Here is a 20,003-nt window from a genome sequence, read left to right as displayed (position 1 = left end):
TCATTGCAGGGCAAAAGCGGGGTTGGAAAGCCAAGGCCAGAGCATTGCTGCCTTGGCAGGCTGTGTTCCCTCGTTCTCATGGAAACAGGAGCAATGGCCTCCAGCTTGGCTGTTTTCTCAGCTTATTTTTAAAGGCGGCTCATGTTTACACTGATGAGTGTTTCAGCAGCCCCCTTCACAGGGGTTCCCCCTGGCAGGACCCCAGGGTAGCCTTTGAGGAGCAAGGCAATGCTGCGAGGCCTAGGAGGGAGAGCTGCCCCTGTGCCGGGCAAGCGGTATCTAATCAGGGTGATGGCTGGAGCCCCATAAATGGCAGTGCTGGCGAGCCCCAGCCCCGCTTGCCGAGGAGGCTCTGACAAGCTGGTGGTAACTCCCATATCTGCTGTAGGTCAAAGTCACATTCGGCACAGGCCAGGAGCGCAAGCTGGCATCTTGACTTCCCCTCTACGCTGAGCAGGCGAGGAATCTTCTAAATAAAAAATCTCCTTTGGCCCAAGCACAGGAAACAGCCGCCTTTCGTGTAGTCGGGTCGAGCAAGAGACTTCCAAATCAGGGCATCGTGGTCTCCCTGCAGCCCTCAGGGTGTGTGCGTGCGAGCTCTGAATGGGGAATGCTCTTTTCTCCCCGCGCTAGTAACGGGTGCCCCTCTGTTTCTATTAAAGGATATTGTTTAATCTATAGCTGGGCTGATGTTTGTGCAGGCTGGAAGCTGCAACCCAGCAGAATCCTTGGCAGGTCTCATTAGGACCTCAGGTCTGTTTGGGGATGCTCACGTTGTTGTGAAGGCTGTAGCTCCAAAACACAGCAGGGTGCTTGCCATTACAGCCAGGGGTGCTTGCAGCAGGGTTGATGGGTCCGGGGAACTGAGCCCTCACCCCACCACTTGGGTGGTGTTTCCATGGGCAGGACCCTCCTGATCTGCCCCAGGGGCTTGCAAGACCTGCAGATGCTTTCTGAGCCTGAAAATCACCCCACAGGTGACAAGAATGTAGCCCAGGAAAGAGGGATGTGGCACCAGGCCCTTGAAGTCTTGAAGAACAACCTCCACCTACCTGTGGACAGGGCAGGTCAGCACCCACTAAATGCCAGGAGCTGGCAGCAGGGGACTGCACTGCTTGCAGTGAGCATGTGCCACCAGGAATCCAGGAACCCAGCTGGATTTGGGCTGGGCTCAGGGCTACTTAGCTTGGCAGGTGGTGAAGGCTGCCAACACCACTAGCCGTGACCAAATGGTGCCAGCAGGCAGGGCACAACCCTTTACCATCCAGGATCAACTGCATCAACTCTCCAAACCCAGGCTGACTCCACAGCAGCAGGCTGCAGACAGGTCTCCAGCCATCTTTGGAGCTATATTTCCAGACCATCCATCTGCAGGCCACAAAACCAGGGTCACCATGAGTTGCGGGAGTGTGGCACTGACCTGTTTTAAATGACAGATGGTCCCTCCTGTCACCTCAGAGTCCACCAAGCTGAACAGGACCAAACCTGACATGATGTTTCCTGCACAGTATTAGGGTTTCTGTGGACATATTCACCCCACAGAGGTTCATCTTGCTCCAGAAGTTCACAAAAGCCGTAGCTGCCATTGCCCCAGAGCACCAAGCAGGGAAAAATGCTCCCTTGCTTTTTCCTATGTGCACACCAAGGTACTGCGGTTTGCCTTTAGCTCAGAGACAGACAGGTCTGGCCGCCAGCATGCTGAGCCACCTCCATCCCTCCTGTCTTCTCCCCCTCCCAGCTCCTGGAAGGCAAGGAGAGGCACGGGCTCATCACAGTAGCAGATGACTTTCCACGGAAGCAGGTGCCTGCTTCGGCCGACGTGTTGTCTTTCTGTTGAGCTCGATCCCACCTATTCTGATTGTCGCTGTTGTTGTTATTTCCATAACAACTTTCCTCCAGACTTCTGGTGTGTTCCTGCTCTGGGAACACATTACTTCAGCCCTGCCCACTCCTGGGGCTCAGAGGCTTCAAAAGGCATGAGAGACCTGTTCTTCCTGGTAACGAGTACTCCTGCCTTAGATCCTCTGGGGACATTGTCTGCAGTGCGTCACTCGTGGGGAGGAGCTGCCCAAAAGAGCAGGACCATGGCCATGGCCACGGCAGGAGGCACATCCTGCCAGCAGCCAGCCCGGGAACTGCAAGTGCTGGGGCAGGAGGGGAAGCAGTGATGCTCTTGGCTAGCACCAAACCAGAGGGTGGCTTTGCTCCTCCTCTGCCAAGGGAGAAAACTTTCCTTGAATTCAAGCATATGACAGTCTAAGCAAGAGCCAACACTCAAGGTTTTTCTGGGTTGGTGCTGGCTAAGGGATTCACAAAACAGCTTGCTGCTTCCTTCAGCGGTGGTGGTGAGATGGTCAGAGCTTCCAGGGACACTTCAGCATACATCCCCCAGCTCCCTCCCCGGGATGCGCGCAGGACATCTCTGGTCCAGCTCACACAGGCACCCATGCTTCGGCCATAGCCAGGGCTGTCAATGAGATGAGCAGCCCTTTTCAGCACTGCTTCAAACAGATACCAGCTCCTTACAGTGGGGATTTGAGAGACTTTCTGGCTCCCCAGAGACATGACTGGCTGACCATCTGCCTGAGTTGACTGTGAATATTTATGACCTCAAAAAAGGACATCAGCAACCTGTGCACAGGACAAATAACCATGGGGTTGATGAATTATGCCTCCTTCTAGTTCTTTGCTGAGCTGCATGGCTGTAATACAGGCTTGAAGGTCCTCTTGACAGTGTCCTCGGATGCTGCGAACCCCTTTCCTATTTCTTCTCCAGGAGAGAAAATTTTAGTAAAGTTCTCACAACACTGTGAAAAATCATCACTTTACTTTGCCAAGAAGAAAATTTGGGACCTTCTCAAACTACTCTGCTTACGTCTACCAGCAGAGAGCTTTTGTTGTCCTACACGTCACCCTACCCACACTCATCGCGGCGGCCAGAAAGAGATCTAACTTGAGACTTGGAAAAGTCTGACTCCTACTCTTCCTACCTTGTGACAGACACTTGCACAAGCAGCACCACTCCCCGTGTGCAAGGCCTGGACCTTCCCTTCCTCTTTTGCACAGGGGCTATTCTGGCCCACGTGGAAGGTCCTTCTGAGGACCGGCCAGCAGAGGAGCATCCAGCCAGCCAAAGGAGAAGTTGGTCTAGCAACTAGACTAGAAACCAGGGGTAGGAAGTGTCCTGGCCCCAACCGAGCCTGGATTCCATCCAAAAAAAGAGAAATGAAACCAGCTGAGATAAGAAGAGGCTTTTTGCTATGATAAGGCAGTGGTTTACCCTTCACCCTCCCGCTCACTTCCATCCTGGGGCAACACCCACTCCTGCTGCAATATAAGGAAAGACATCAGCAGACCAGGGCTGTCTTTTGTGGAAAGTATAACTAGAGAAGGATGTGCCAGCAGGTGATCTTATTTCTTGTTGGTGCTCCCCATGCCTGCCAGGCCAGGCCTTCACTACAGGCAGGCAGTGGTGGTGACTGCTGGTGATCAAGCACTGGCTGTATGGGCACTGCCCCAGAGCGGTGCAGCATGAGGGACCCCTGCTGTAAGTGCTAGATAGGGAGGAGGAACAACAAGCGACTGTCCTAAAAACTAACCCAATCCTCCAGCAATGCCTGGGAGGAGGGTGCCAAGGGAGGGAACTGCTGCTACTCTATTTTCAAATCCATTAATCTTTTCTACCTACTTGAAAACAGAAGCAGAGATCAGATCATCCAGCCTCCCCTCTTCTGGACTCGGCTCCACTTCTGCAGAGTCTCCTGCTTCAGGAGATGGCCTATTTAGGGACCCCGTCACCCACAAAGACAGATTTTTGGTACCTTTTCCTGAATCTCAGCCCACTCTGGGATTTTCCACATGGCAGCTGGTGAGTGGGATTGCTGGCAGGCCTTTTTATCTCTGATGGCATCAAGGCTGAGCAGGACTGTGCTCTAGCTCCTACTGGGTTTAACACCTCGTTTCCTTTGCTGTCTGCCCGAGATATGGGGAAAGGAGGCTACACACCCTTTAGGCTCAACAGCAAGTTGTACAACACCATGCAAGCACAGACAGCTTGCTGCGCTAACATCTGAAGAACTGGCCTGGGAGCTCAGATTTGCTGATGACCACATCCTCCTTGTGAGCACACTGAAGCTTTCTAAATTGGCCAAAGCCCTTCACCAGAGCGCCAGAGAGCTGGTGGAGGCCCTCCTAAACTGCACAAAGAGGGTCTTTCCTGCAGAAACTGGTCATGCCTCAGCCCTTTGCCCTTGCACCAGAAGCCAGACTGGAGGGTGCTCTGCAGACAGGGTGGGTGTCAGGCACTGAGACTGAGGCTTAGCTCTCCTGTCAGCCTGGTATGAGCATGAATGTCGGGTACTCAAGCTTAGGTAGTCACTGTCTGGACCAGGGTGCCTCCTCTTCTGCACTGCGCTTATACACACTATAGAGCCTGGCTCCTTCACAGCGCACTAGAGCAGCATGCAAGGCATGCAGAAAACCCTCCTCCAGCACTGCCAGTTCAACATGGTCAATATTGCACCAGAGGTCACTGCCAGCATAACCCACATATTGGAGATGTCCCCAGCCAGAATGCTTGTCCATATGGTAGTTAAAGAAAGGGTAAGGTACAGCAACAAGCATCAACATCACATGCTCAGTTTGCTGTAATCTTCAGATTTGAAAAGACTGACTGACAGTATTGTTTCCAAGACATTGCTGTGGATGTAGAGAAGCGAAAGCTCCTGATTCGCCCCTCCCCAGCAGGCTGCAGGGCGCTCAGGCTGGGCAGGAGATGTGGCTTCAGGTATCCTAGCCCCAGCAAGAAGTTCAATAAAGATTTGGATGTCATACCAAAAGTACATAAAATTTTGAACAGATGTCGTTAAAAAGGTTTGAGCTGTTGGAAACCCAATACTGAACTCATAACAGAGATGGACCAGCACCCCCTTCCCCTACCACACTTCCTTACATCTCTTCCTATATTTTGTGGGAAGCCACCTTCAAATTGAATCAGGGTCTCCCACCTCTCAGGCCCTGGGGCTTCTGCAAGTTGAAGTTGTGTAGAAGAGGATCTCTCAGGAGCTCTGGTTGGAGCAGACCAGGGTAACTTAGACTGGCTAAGTAAGGGTAAGAAATGACCATTTTCTGTCTCCAGGCATACACTTCTTGCTCTAATAAGCTGCAAAGGTCGAGTGCTGCTGGCAAGAGAGAAGCCTAGTACAGTGTCCCACACAGCCCTTGGAGGAGAGCATGCGGGGAGAAATTAGACCCTTTCAAACATCAGAATTTCACCTCCAACCTTTGCAATGCCCTACCCACAGGGTTACTCTATCACCAGTGAATTTAGCAGCACAAAACCCCATTTCTCTGCAACCAGCAGAAGAGGTGACTGCCACCACACTCCATGCATCACCAGCCAGGACACTAGTATGTGCCATAAGTAAAGATAAAAGGGCAAGTTACAGCAGTGAGGGTAACTTAGGCCATCAGCATAACCACAAATTTCAGTGCAACACCATGCTGATCCAGAGCTTTACTTCCAGGTTTTTGTTTTTTCATTTAGCAGCACATCTATCTTTGGTTCAATCCAAATTTAGGACTTGTTTTCATCCCCTGCCTTTCCCAAACTCAGCTGCTAAATCAATGAAACTCAGCTTTGCAGTGAAATGCTGAATGCTACTGCTTCCAGCCATAAGGAAAACTGGAAAAAGGTGTCAGCTGAGTGACAAAACAAGGCACGGATGAAACAGTATTTATTCTCACATGTTGTTGTAGGACAGAAGGGGATGGTAAGGTAGAAGTAACACTAAGTTAATACGAGATTCTGGATGATGGTTAAACAAACATATCCATAAACCTTGGCTCTCATCCCTCCTTTTTATTTTTATCCTTGATGAATGCTTTTGTCACTGCCTTTGCTCTTACTGCTTTGCAAAGGTGGTTCCACATTTCCCCACTTCTTCAGCAGAATTATGCAGATGTAAAACAGTCAGGGGAAATAAAAAAAAAACAACCTGTCTTACATCATGCAACACTCACCCTGGTGGACCAAGCTAATAACGTCAGCAACAGAAAGAAAATTGGAGGACAGTCTTCAGTATTTTAAATTACCCAAGCCACTAGGTGCACAAACGAGAGGTTGGCTCCCTTTTGTGCACAGCAGAATTCATCCCTATTCCATCAGGATTCACCCCGAGCGCAGCTCTGACCTCAAACGTGACCTTTTAAGGAGAGCTGCCTCTTGATCAGCAGATCTAGTTCCTGCTGTGAACTGTCACATTTTTAAAGCTGGTTTCCCAGAGAAACAAGCCATATGTAGCCATGCACTGTGTGTGAGTGCCTGTGCTCCATCCTCCTGGTAGCTGCTGAACCCGCAAGCTAGCTTCAACCATGGTCAGCAGATGGATTAGACATAAACATCCCTGCAAGTGCCCGGAAGACAGAGCTCAGAGGAGTAACAGGCCTTCCCATGCAGCCCGTGAGCTGCAGCGTTACCCCAAGAGCTGTCTGCACTAACAAATACAGTGTGAGATACGGGAAATGGTACAGACAAATCCACATGAACTGGTGGCCACTTGAGGTGCTCACCGAGCTCCTCTTCTGCCACCGGTCAGCTCCCACCACCTCTCCCTTTACACCTTGCAATACTCCTTTTAATGCCTCTCCTAAGCAGAACTGAAGGGCCATCAGGGCCTTCCCTACAGCAACGCAACCGGGACAAGATTTTCCTCCTGCTTATGGAGGCCTCACAGTGAGAGCAGGCTGCTCCCTGAAGAGCCACAACAGGATGGCCCTGCCCGTGTTCTTTAGTACACAGAGCCCACACAGCTCCTTGCTGGGGCATTTTGTCATCGTGCTTGTTGCCCACCACTGTGCAGGCCCCGCATGCATTACAGAATACATCTGATTAAGTATGCATTCTGGTGAGGTGTTTGATACTGTAACGAGAAGTCTGGAATGCACCTAGGAACTGAAGTAATCCAGAAGAGATGACTCTCCTTCCTCCTTATTGTAGGGACTGCTCTAAATTCAACCGTTCACTACAGCCTTGCACTTACTTGAGCTAAACTGTCCCCCAGGTCTGTAGAGACTTCAGCAACTTAACACTGAGGAGATCCCTTTGCATTTGCCATGCTCTGTGCCACAGACCAGCGCTGAGACACTTCAGGGGGCCCTGGAGCACTTGTACTCTTTCCCTCAGCTAGAAGAGCACTTACAGTCCTAGACTGGAAAGATTCACAGAGTTCTGACACCACAGGAGACCTCAAAAAGGGACTGTCCCTCGAATCTAGACTTTAGCTCAAAGAATCATTCAGCCAGAAGGGTTCAACCAAGGCTCATCTCTGGAGATAAGGAGAAAGCAACAAGTTTTAGATGCCAGGGATAAAGAGGTTCATAAAGCAGTCAGTCAGATAAAAACCACTAAAATATAAAAATACATATATAGAGAGTCAAAAAAAGATATATAGGTCATATATATATTTGACCAAACAAATTTGCTCTGGTGACTGCTCCCAGATTGCTGATGAGGAACAAAACTTCCTGACAGCAAAATTCTGCTTTTGTTCTCCCACCGCGTGGCCGTGCATAAAGCGACGAGCCCTGTGCACGCCACTTGCTGTGACTCCACTTGTGGCGACAGCTGATGGGGTCTGTAGCTGCAGGAAGGAGGGGATGAGGCGCAGGGCTCCTTCATAGAAAGAACGCGGATAAGTCTGAGATCTGCTGAAATAAATAGCTTCTCCATTTCCACTCGCCGAATCCAAACATCCCAGCGATAAATATTAGTACCAGTCACTATTAATCCCCCAACGGCAAAGCTTTGATTACAATAAAAGTGAAAGCTGCAGCAAAATATGTACTTTGAAAAAAACCTGAGCAAATAAGGAAGTTTCACTTCTTGCCTACTGAAAGCACAAGCGACAAGATTTGTTTGAAGATTAAAACAGACTGCAGGCATGGAAAATGCCAGGCATAGAGCTTTAGAGTTACTTAATACAGTGAAATACAAATGGCAAGCGATCCCAGATTATTTTAGAAGAGGCTGGCTGCAATTTACAGCCTTGATTAGACTGATTACTAAAGAACGAACAGCAAAATAGCTTCAGTAATTAAATTTCCAAACAGGAAAACAAAGATTATTACTCTTTCAAAAGCTGGAAATGAATTTAAATATTCAATATTCCTTTTACCTTTCTCAGCAGAAAAGCCTGCTGCCCAACATGGTCATTTTCCAGGAAAGGAGACGGAACAAGGCTTGACAAAGAAGTGGAGAAGGGTTTTGCAGCCCTACAGGTCTTCCATGGCAAAGCTAAAGACCATTTAACTACACCTCAGCTCCGAAAGCAATAAAACATAATGGAAAGTTAAATGGAGCATTAGGGCATTTTTCAACCTGAAAAATAAGCAACTTCAGTCAATATCTTGTGGTACATTTTTTCCCTCCTAATGCTTTTAACAGTAAGTCAAAGTTTGCCAAGTGGGTGATAACACCGATAACCGATGTGAAATCACCGCTCTGCGTGGAGCAAGTGATCTTTGGAGCTCTTTTCTAAAAATATTCCAGATGAACACCAACCAGAGCCGTGTTTCTGCATTTGAGAGACATCCTGTGGCCGCTGCAGACACTGCAGCGTCCCTCTGCAGCTCGCCTTTCCTTGCAGGACGGACAGACGGACCATCCATCCATCCATCCATCCTGACCCTGCCGGGCAGCCCCAGGCTGCCAGGCCCTGCTCCTACAGGCACCGCAGACACAGAACAACTAAACACCTGCTTTCGAGTGTCTCCAAGCTCCTATCTATCAGGCTGGTGTGGAAACATGCGTGAAAGCACTTCACTTCATGCCTTTTGGCTGGGTAAGCTGGGGTGGGGGAATAATTCTGTGCTTAGAAAGATTTTTCTGTTTGTATTCAACTACAGTGCCCACGCCGAGCTGAGGTCTTGGTAAGAGACCTCTCCAAGCAAACAAGACTTTACCTTGAGATAGGCAAATGGTTGAAAACCATGCGATTGTAACACCAGTAGCATTTCACTTTCTGATTTTGCATCCCCATATGCTTTAACAGCATTATTTTCATGGTGAGATATTTGAGCATCTGATTTTTATTCAACTAATACTTTCCGTGTGACCAGCAACTACAAGGAAACATGAACTGTACATATATTTTGGCTTTATGCCCTGCATTTCATAAGGATATTATTCAGTGATAACATAAGGATATTATTCAATGATAACATAAGGTATTAATGGGATGACTGAGAACTGCAACATTTCTATGCCTTGAAATTCAATGCTGTGGTTCCCACAGCAACCATAACCACAGCCGCTCTGCATTAATTTTACATCCGAGTCTCAGAACACACAGTTCTCAACACACACAAGCAAAAAACCAAGCAAAAAACCAAGCAAAAGCATTTTTTCCTGCAATAAATATCTTACCTGCTAAGTCACAACCACTACAAGGTGTTAATGGCACTTGTAGGTGAGGATGAACTCCCAACAACTGGCAATTCCTGCCCTGAACGCAGCTTCTGTGCAGATACTTAAAGGATTCATAGTCTTAGTATTGACACAGCTTCTGTTTTCGGTTATTGCTGGAACGAGAGCCCACTGTTCATACCAAAGGATGGAACAGTCTTAGAAAGCTAAAGTCCAGTTAAGGTTCTTTCAAATTCTTTTTTGCTTTCAACAGCGTACTGTTTCAACTTCAGAAGCATGGGGTGGAGACTGTTTCTCCCTAGTTTTGCCCATTTTATCCAGCCCCTTTGCCTGGAGGCAGCACCTGGTAGTACATTAAGAAGAGACCAGCAGAAAACAAGAACACAAAACCCATCAAGCTAATTAAGGGATAGCTTTTTGCTGCTCTGTTTCCTAGAAGTAAGGGGCACACACACAAACTGTTACTGCATCTGTGTCACACTTCTTCAACCTCCCCTCTCAGCATTTGCTGCCACTGTAACACAGAACACTCGTGGGCCTTTGGTATGAAGAAGTGTGACTTTTAAAAAATTCTTACTAATTGCACTAGGTTGAGCTTTTATCCAAAACTTATGCCCCCCCCGTCCGATAACAGTTTCTTCTCTGAAGCGATGGAGTAAAGGTCAGTGGTGAGATCAATGAAACAAGTCACTGCTACCAGTGAGAAAAACTCTAGTCAGAGGTGGAATTTTCACCACCACACTTCATCAGAACATCAGATCGAGGGTTTAATTGGCACCACCAGTTATCTGTAATAACGTGAGCCTACCTTTACAGGAAAGCTCCAGGGCTTTTTCTACAGAAACTTATAGAAATGAGATTGTATTGACAGTTGGAAATATGGGAAATTGCAAATCTACATGTTTAAACATTAATCTACAGCGGGACCAGCTTTGCAAAACTGTATTTAATATTTCCTAAACATCTGCAAATCAGAGAACAAAATTTTACATTAGTATGACACCCCACGCCGCCGCCCCCCCCCCCCCCCCCCCAAAAGGCAGAAATACACCTACTACCGAGATTCTCTAAATCTAACTCCTCAGCTTACAAAGAAAAGACATAGTCTTGGACAGCTGATCACAGCCTGCACAGCAGGAAACACCCAACCACCCCACCCTTGAGATGCAGAGAACACCACTAGTTCACAGGCAGCCTCTGCTCATACCCAGCAAGGCAGCCGAGCCCTTCGGGAACTGAAACCAGCACAGCCAAGGGGGCGTTAACTCGAGTGGCCATGTACGTACTGCTGCTCCAGACCAGGGCTTAACAGAGAAAATGGTTCTCTGGGTTGGCTGCAGTCCTAATTAAATTGCAATCCACAACATGCCGTATGACACAGCAGCTGTGGGAAAGACTGATTAAACATCTCTACACGTTACCCCAATAGGCCCATGTATATCCGAGCTTTTAACTGAATTGGAGAGATCTCTATTTAAATTCCAGATCTGCTACAATCTTTGCATATGACTAGGACTCCTGAAGCTCTGACTTCATTTCTTTAACACAAACATGTGGATACAGATTTCAGGTTTGTTTTTTTTTTTTTTTAATAATCTATCTTGACCAAAAAAAAATCACAGAAACACAGAATGGCAGGAGTCAGAAGGGACCTCTGGAGATCATCCTGTCCAACCCCCCTGCTTGAGCAGGCGCACCCAGAGCAGGGGGCACAGGAACATGTCCAGGCAGGGTTTGAATGTCTCCAGGGAAGGAGACCCCACATCCTCCCTGGGCAGCCTGTGCCACTGCTCTGGCACCCGCACAGCAAAGGAGTTTTTTCCTCATATTTAAGTGGAACTTCCTGTGTTCCAGCTTGTGCCCATTGACCCTTGTCCTGTCGTTGGGCACCGCTGAAAAGAGTCTGGCCCCATCCTCTTGACACCAGCCCTTTAGATATTTGTAAGTATTGATAAGATCCCCCCTCAGCCTTCTCTCCTCCAGGCGACACAAACCCAGGTGTCTCAGCCTTTCCTCATATGAGAGATGCTCCAGTCCCCTGATCATCTTTGGAGCTCTCTGCTGGACTCTCTCCAGTAGTTCCCTGTCCTTCTTAAACTGAGGAGCCCAGAGCTGGATGCAGCACTCCAGATGTAGCCTCGCTAGGGCAGAATAGAGGCGGAGGATAACCTCTCTCTACCTGCTGGCCACACTCCTTTTAATGCACCCCAGAATACTGTTGGCCTTCTTGGCCACAAGTTGGCTCATGGGCAACTTGCTGTCCACCACCAGCACCCCCAAGTGAAAATGCTGCAATTACAAAGATTTGGGATACAGCATCTCACTGCATTTGATCTCGAAATTTCACTGTAGTACAAGCTTGGATCTGTACTAAAGATCTTTCAACCCACAAAGACTGGACCTAATACTGTAGCTTGAATAAAAGTAGGATGCAAAACATTTAGACTAGCTGTTCCTCTAACCTACCTCTCTCTACTTCTCAACATGGTCGAGTACCTTTGACCTTCTACAGAGGTAAAATAGAAGCATTTTAGAAAGCCTAAATACAGGAAAGGTTTGCATGAGAAAAAGCTTATCTGAACTTGTTTATTCCTCCTCAGTGGTCAGATTTTGTTTTTCATGTACTTATCTCTAAAAACTTTGGTTTACATCAGTCAGCTCTGATGACATTCTTCTCTGCCAGATCCAGCAACCAAGAGACACCTTCAGAACTGGATGACACAGGTTTTAGTGATGCAAACCTTCAGTCACAAGCCCATTACAAACACCCCCCAACACACCATTTGGACCACACATTCCAGGACACCAGCCATGCCGTTAAGTAAAACCACTTCTCAGTTGCTCGACATGCATCTCAAAATGCCTAGGCCTGCTGCTTCCTCCTCACCACACACTGACCTCTGATTATTTTTAAAACTTGTCTGTTAAGGAGAGAAAAACCAGCTGTAGAGTTTTGCAGAGTCGTATCACCAGCAGCACTGATAAATCGTACACAGATTCCCAAGGAAAAGGAACGAGTAAAAGGCCTGTGTTTGGGAAGAAGTTCATCTGTGGTTTGGAGATACGAAAGAGGTAGTGTTTGTTTCCAGGCAACTCCTAGAGACTTGAACAGTAAGCATGTGGTGTTGCTAAAGAAACAAGGGTATATTCTTGCAGCTTGGTAATTTTACGAGGCATTTGGGAAGGAAGCTGTTAAAGATCTGTTTCCGATTATAATACATCATTTTTTTTAATACCTCAAATACAGATTTACTCTGAAAGAACCTTTTGAGAACACTAAGAAAAATACTTAAGTACAAACTTTAAATTTCAAGAGTATGATACTGGTGCATTTTCTGGAAACAATTACATACTTAACAGGTGAAGTAGGAAGAGAGTATTTCAGAAAACATTTAATACGAAACCTCTTGGAACTTCCATCAAATACAGATTTACATCATTTATCAGAACAGTTTTCAGTTCAGACAACAAAGTGCACTGCCAGGTGAAAAAAATACATTTGGAGGAGTGCTTAGAACACAGGAAGTAAAAGGATAGGTGACCATTCACCTGAGAAAGTACAATGACTGCCCTGAAATGTCTTATTGCTATTACAAAATGGAGTTTTCATGGGAAAAAAATTATACTGAGCAGCACAGGCACAGGCAGAGCACTGAAAGCCACCTGAACTCCGGTAGCACCTGGAGTTCTCAAGCCATGGCATGATACAGAATATACAGAGAATAAAATGCAAATTCAGAAATATTTACTACATTTAACAATTATGATTATCCGTTAAACTAGCATAATCAATATCAATGCTTAGGGAAAGAGAGGGCAAGTCTGCTGCCTTCACAGACTACAGATCACAAGAACTAACTTGCAAAATATTAAGGATTTTGCATTTTCACCTCGGGTCAAATCTGAACCATGTTCTATGAATAACTATTAGCTCACTGCAAATTTAAAATGCAAATTTAGGCTCCAGTTTAAAGCACATGTTAAGTACATGCTTAGATGCTTCACTGAAATATAACCATAAATCGTGAATACAAAAAGTCAAGTAGATAATACAGGATGTTCTCTACAGAAGTCCTTGATGAAATAAACTGAGTATCAGTAGGAAACAACATGAAGAAATCTCTTCACTCTGGTTTGCAAAATCAAATCCAGCTCAGCACAGTGATCGTTAAAAAGTGGGGACCATCCCAGAGTAGCTTCGTGCCCTACAGAAAGCTAACTGGCCGTCAGAGAGTTCAAGGGTGGGTCTCCTCACTGCACGTTAACAGAGCAACAGTGGACTCCCTCCACAGCAGAAGCTAGCGACACAACTGGAATAAAGCCATCAAAAGCAATACAACCAGAGCCAAGTGGAAGCACGCTGGAAGCGAGCTGCAAGGAAAAGTTTTAACTGCTACTGCCTATGGCTGTAGTTTAGCAAGTTTGACATTACGACAGAGATCATTAGCCAATTTGATTTCCACTTTTGGGTTTCAATACTGTGTGCACCCAGAACGCAAAGGACGGTATTGCTACAGGTGCAGCAACACCTCAGAACGGCACCGACTTGGACGTGATGACTTGCATCAGAATACGGTTGTTATTTGAGAGTCCTTTTGTGCTTTGTGTCAGTCTGAACTAGTCTAACGTAGAGAACGTGGTCTCAAAGAAAAAGTCACTAGTAAGCATTTAGCACATCCTTTTAGACTGCCTCGTTCTGTAGAGGAACGGTGGAACAACAGAAAAGTGTTCTTAGCTGCAATCAATATCATAGGCCAAAAGGACAAAGATAAAATTTTAGCAGTTCAGCAGAAGCAGAAGAATGGAAGCGTTTACCCAAATTTTAATGCACAAAAAAACCCCCTACATTTTAAAAATTTGATTCAGACTTAAATAATAAATAGGTGGGCAAAATATAATGCAAGACTTACTCAGTAAAAGTGAATTTTTAATAATCTCATGAGATCTACTTAGAAAACAGGACTAATAATGTTCACAACCGTAAATCCAAACCCTTCACACACTTTTTTTTTTTTATTCCTTAACACAGCAGTGAACTGTAAACCTGCATTTACTGGTTATCGCTTCAGTTATTTTAAATATTATCTCAAGTGTTTCCTCCTTGGCCATTTCAATTTTTAGCACCAAAATTAGCCCAAAAAGAGGTACTGGTACAGCTCGATGTTGTAAATGAATTGTTTACATATAATACTTTATATATTATACACACATACTGTACATTCACACATCCACACAAACAGGAGGCATATTTAAATGAATATATTCTGTGTTTCAACTTGTTGTCAAAGACTTGGGAGCAATGGAAATAAAGCAGAAGGGGTAATATTTTACATAGTAGGCAACTTTAATGCTGTAGTGCACTTATAAAAAAGTCCAACTCTCCCTCCCAGCTCAGCAGCTTTTTTTTAATATCACTATTCAGAAGGATGCAGAAGTTATTGCCTAAATGTTATTCTATACATTTCCATTGGAATTCTCAAAAACACTTGAAATTGCTAACTAATTTACAACTTAACTATTTTTCTTGTTACAGCTTTAACTCATTGGCAATTTTGGAAGCAATGTTTTTAAAAGCTATGGATGTTCCCGATATCCGCTTAAAGCGAACTCCATTCAGGGACAGTCTTGGCAGTTTACACACCTCCATCTCCCACTGTACAAGATTTTCTGCGTGCCCATCTCCATGGACACAGAAAAGCAAGAAACGCTCTCTTTGTTCATAGTCACAATTATTGGCATCCAGAACCTTTCTTATTTCCCTCATCATGTCATTGGGATCCATGGAGCTGGTGGTTTTCATGCTCCAGGTAAAACGCAGCGACCGAGGCTTGGCTTCCTTGTTCTCGTCCTTCTGATCCACAGCTACATTGCGGCTGAAAGACAGCGATTTATTAGTCAGTAGGGCCAGCTACCTTCTCCACGTTTCGTGTTAGTGAAGCAAACTAAACGCACACTACTGGTATTAGAGCAGCATCTAGAGGCTCCGGCTGCGAGCAATGCCCCGCCTTCCTAGCTGCTGTGTAAACACACAGTCAAGGTAAAGCATTAGCCGTTGGGGCTGAAACAAGTGTATGGTACGACGGGTAACACAACTGGAAGTCACTGGAGTCAGGAGCATGAGGGAAATGACCTTGCGGAGGTAGAACTACATGCATCACCTACAACTCGACTTTAAGGCAGGTTCTGCTCAAGTCCCTATTCTTGGGCCACGCGGACAGCTGAAACACCAGCTCTGTGCTAGAAGTTTCTGGAACATTCAAATAGTGGTGACTGGCGTCAAAAGGGGGCTCAGCCCAGGTCATGGGAGTGCCAGCCCCTGGGAGGTCCCCACTCAGACACAATAGGGACGAGCCCATGCAGAAGGATCCTGGGGGCTCCTCTGCACCTCCTCCTGTGCAGCAGGCTGGAGATCAAGCACTGGGGGGGGGCTGTGGAGTCCCACAGTAGTTAGCTGCAAGCAGGAGGAAGGACAGCAGGACGGGGGACCTCACAGGGGTCACACACCTACTGCCCCAGGGCAACATGTGCTACCCAGTTCTGGGCTGATTCGGTTTCACTTTGGCCTTCCTGCATGGCTAAGTGTTTGGGATGATCACTAGAGACCCACCACATTGTAGGCTATAGGGGTGACCTTCAACAGAGAGGAAATACTTTGTCTCTAAGTTGGTCAGTAATTTGTTTAACACCAATGACTGATAGAGGTAAAGCGATGAAGTCTTTTGCTGCTACAAGCTATGCAGCTAAGTGTCTTTGAGGCCAAAATGCAGGAAGTAGAGGTAGAAGTCACTATTAGACACCTCCTCAATGTTGTTAGTAAAGATGACAAACAAAAGAGTTACCGTTACTGTCAGTTTTAAGCGATAAAGCACAAAATGTTGAGACTGCACTTCCCAGGTCTGCAACTTTGGGTTTTTTTTTAAATTAAAAAGCTTTTCTTTTGGTAGTGATAAAGTTACACAGGACAAAGAAAACGTTCCAGAAATTTCTAGTTTGCAATGATTCTTCTACTTCCATTAAAACCAGTGGTCACGCAGCTGAAGAATAAGGAACTACATTTGGACCTCTGGGGAAAAATATGACAGATTTGGTTTATGAATATTTGCACACTGTCACTTGCCTCTTCAAATTTACTTGTCCTCAGGGCAAGAGACAAATATATTGACTGTCATGCTTAAATATTTTGTAAAAATACGTAACCTAGCTGACATCAAACCTTGCAGTTTAGGTCTCGTGTTGAGCTTTGAAGTTCAATTTACAGTATTAAGTCAAGCTGCTCTTTAGAATAGTTGGCAATGAGTTTCTGGTTACACAATGCTTTTCTTCTACCACTATTAAGGAGGCAATTATGAAAAAGTTAAAAAGCGACAGCAAGGTCAAAACTAAAATATATTTCTCAAAGATAAGCAATTTCATAATTTTACTTTCTATTAAAAAGGCTTCCAGTAACTGCGAGTCATAGGATTACGCTGTCAAATCCAGCTACGTTATTTGCCAGATGTTATAAAATTCAGCAAGCAAATTAAAGAGTACTTTGTTTTAAGTTTAAGGTTTTAATTTAATAAGGCTGTAAGGGGGCAGGGGAACACCAACTTTTTTATTGAATGATCATTTTATTTTTGAAAGCTTTTTCTACTTGAAAACAGTTGGCAGAACCAGCACAAGTTTGATCATTTCTAGTATTTTTTGATACGCAGGTTTTGGAAGAAGAGCGTAATATGAAAAAAATTGTTTAGCTATCTGTGATTTTGGAGATGAGAAATATCAGCCTTCAGTGGTTATCCCACACGTTTGCAGCCTTACTATAGACCACTTAACCTACACAACTACAAGACAACAGCAAATTTTAACGACTCAAATGCAGAAAAACACACAAGGGAAAAGGCAACAGGAAAGATGAAAGTTTAGAACCAAGTCAGTCAGTGCTTTAATAGCTGTTTTGCAGACAGAAATGCATCTATGTTTAGTTTCAAAGCCTTACATGAAACAAAAGCTGCTGCCTGAAGCCACTATGCCACATAATCAAGGGGAGGAAGGTTCAGACTCACCTAAGTAACATTTTAAACAAAAATTTTACCCTCACCTTGAGCCCTCAAATCTCCCGTTCCTCTCATATTCAGTCGGGAGCCTCATTGAAAAGAATGCAGAAGCAAAAGGAAGTGGGAAAGAGAAGACAAATCTTACACTACAGTATACAATATCTGAGTAGTTGCTAAAAGATACTGCAGTCATACCAAGGGTGTGTTAAAATATGAAGCAACAAAGATGTAAAGAACTTGGTACATTAGACCAAATTCAGAATATAACATATTGTCAAACCAAATGGAAGTTTATGAACTGCAGTTTTTAAAAAGACCCTAACTAGCTTTTACATGGTATGTTCACAGGTATAAATGCTGTAAAACTCACTGAATAAAGCTGAACTTCTAAAAGCAGAAAATGTGAAACTGAAGTTACAAAGCATATTGAAGTTATTGTATTATTTAGTAAGTACCCCCCAGAAGATAAATAGCTCCCAATTATTTTTAGGGTAATGGTATTAAAATTTTTGTCTGGGAATACAATACATATTTGAAAAAATACCCTATTTACAGATGAGTCTGGTCACCCCGCGTGTTTGCATGCACATTAGGTCAGACGTATTAGGTGTTTAATCAGTACCAAATACCTTAACACAAAAAGCCAAGATGCATACACATTTTAACAAAAGCTTAGAGGTAAACGTAAGATTTCTCAAGCTGTGCTAACTCCATCCTATTAATTCCCACATTGATGCATCTTCCACATCCAAGAGTAAGCTTCAGCCTTTTGCCTTCTTGCACTGCTTAAAGCTACATTGCTGACCACTACCATTTTTAAGCACACTGTATCAAGCAGAATTAAGGGGAAAATCATCTTCCTGTACCTTCCCATTATTGTGGTACCATGATATGCCATGTCAGCATTAATTCTGCTCACAGGGAATGCTGCCTTTATAAGACTCTTATCAAGACTACTCTAAGCTAGTACATGGCTTCACTGAATAACGTAAACTATTAAATCAGTTTGACAGGTGTCTATGGATAGGAATGTAAGGCAGTAAACTTATTTTTTTGATATTTATGTCAGGGTCTGTGGGGTATTACAAGGCTTCATTTCCTCCTTTCCTGCCTTTTGAGTGTTGCACTGAGGGAACAGGCTTGTAAGATGACTCTGTGCATCCCCTGTCACAAGGGAACACGCGCTGTGCGAGCACCGCAAGGAGCATGGTGGCAGCACTCACTGTATAAGCTACGGAGCCTGCTCCTCCTTCAAAAGACACACTGCTGTTGCAGTAGAAATTCAATTAAGAAAGTGGTAAGTCACTCAGCTGCTTGTCACAACTGCATCTGATCAGAACCCTGCTCTCTGAGGTACTGCACAGCACGCAGTATGACGGGGTTTCCGCTAGGAAACGTTTGCCAGCTGTCACAAGCAAAAAGGATAAAGAAGGTAATGAGAAGCAAACAACTAACAAGTCCTCAACTAATTCTGGCACTTCAAAGTGGGTTTTTAATGGTCGTTATTTTCATGAGATCTCATGCTACTTATCTATGGTGGGTATAGGAGAAGGCAGGTAAAGGTTTTTAAGGTCTGCTTATATAGTCCATGAACTCATCCTTTATGACAACTCTGCAGGACTGGGAAGGGAGAAACTGAACAAATCCACACCTTTCAGATGATAAGGGAAAGACTTGTTTTACTGGGCAAAGCAAGCAACGAATCTGAAGACACTGCTCAACTGAAAAATTGAGGGTACTTGAACTTTAATGAGCCTACAGTGTTCCTACAAAGTGGAAGATGAGAGCTTTGCCAAGAGCTGCAAACATTTATGGATTTGGGGTTTTTTTTTGTGGTTTTCGTTTTTGTTGTTGGTGGTTTTGTTTTTTGTTTGCTGTTTTTCTGTTTGTTTGAAGCTTGCCAAAGGTTGTAGAAAACAGCAGCACAACCAGTGTCCCCAACAATGAACAGTCTTACTGTTACTGGAATCTGTCCAGAAAAGTCTGGGTGGAAAAAATCCTTAATGATGTTCTTAGACCCTTTTTAGGCTGAAATTAAGCCAAACTCTTCAGTTTCTAAACCACTCCACTCTAAATCTAAGAAAGGTCATTATTTACAAAATACCTGCCACTTGGAAATAAACGCTCTTTCATGGAAGTCTCTCAGAAAATCCTTACTTTGCTCAGTTTTTCCGCGCATCAGCATTCTATTTATTTAGCACGAGGAACTGCATTTGGTGACACGCACCCTCAAATACGAGAGATCATGCCAAGCTTCGGAGAGCTGTGCAAGTCTCTCTAGATGCTCTTTCCTTCATGAAGGACATGGTTATGGTCCAGTTCTACAGCCCAGCACTGGTGCTTTGGGAACAGTCACTTACTGTACTGCCAGTATTGTTTCAGTGGGTCTGCAAGTCAGATGTGGCCCTGAGGCCTCCTCACTGCTAATACCATCTTCACTTCTGCGGGAACTGCAAATTGCTAGTTTATGTTGTAAGTTTTCTGCTTTTGCTTGTATTTTTACAGAAACTAATTTTATGGATCAAGACACTCCTTGGTCTGGA

At 45.0% G+C, this 20,003-nt stretch overlaps 1 protein-coding gene across 10 annotated transcripts in view; it reads right to left on the bottom strand.

The window, feature by feature from the left end:
- Window positions 1–12,800: 12,800 nt before the first annotated feature.
- MARK3 (microtubule affinity regulating kinase 3) overlaps window positions 12,801–20,003 on the bottom strand; it is a 65,181-nt gene continuing 57,978 nt past the window's right edge. For 6 of the 10 annotated variants that reach the window (XM_075103994.1, XM_075103993.1, XM_075103987.1 and 3 more), the window contains one exon: window positions 12,801–15,297. In XM_075103994.1, the coding sequence (XP_074960095.1) occupies window positions 14,952–15,297 (346 nt within the window). In that variant the 3' untranslated portion in view covers window positions 12,801–14,951. Of the gene's footprint in view, window positions 15,298–17,504; window positions 17,550–20,003 lie in introns of all 10 variants that reach the window. The other 4 variants (XM_075103986.1, XM_075103990.1, XM_075103985.1 and 1 more) reach the window with 1 other exon arrangement.

The sequence above is a fragment of the Phalacrocorax aristotelis genome, chromosome 9 (assembly GCF_949628215.1).
Source record: "Phalacrocorax aristotelis chromosome 9, bGulAri2.1, whole genome shotgun sequence".
Taxonomy (NCBI): Eukaryota; Metazoa; Chordata; class Aves; order Suliformes; family Phalacrocoracidae; genus Phalacrocorax; species Phalacrocorax aristotelis.
This window is presented reverse-complemented; position numbering and strand designations above follow the sequence as displayed.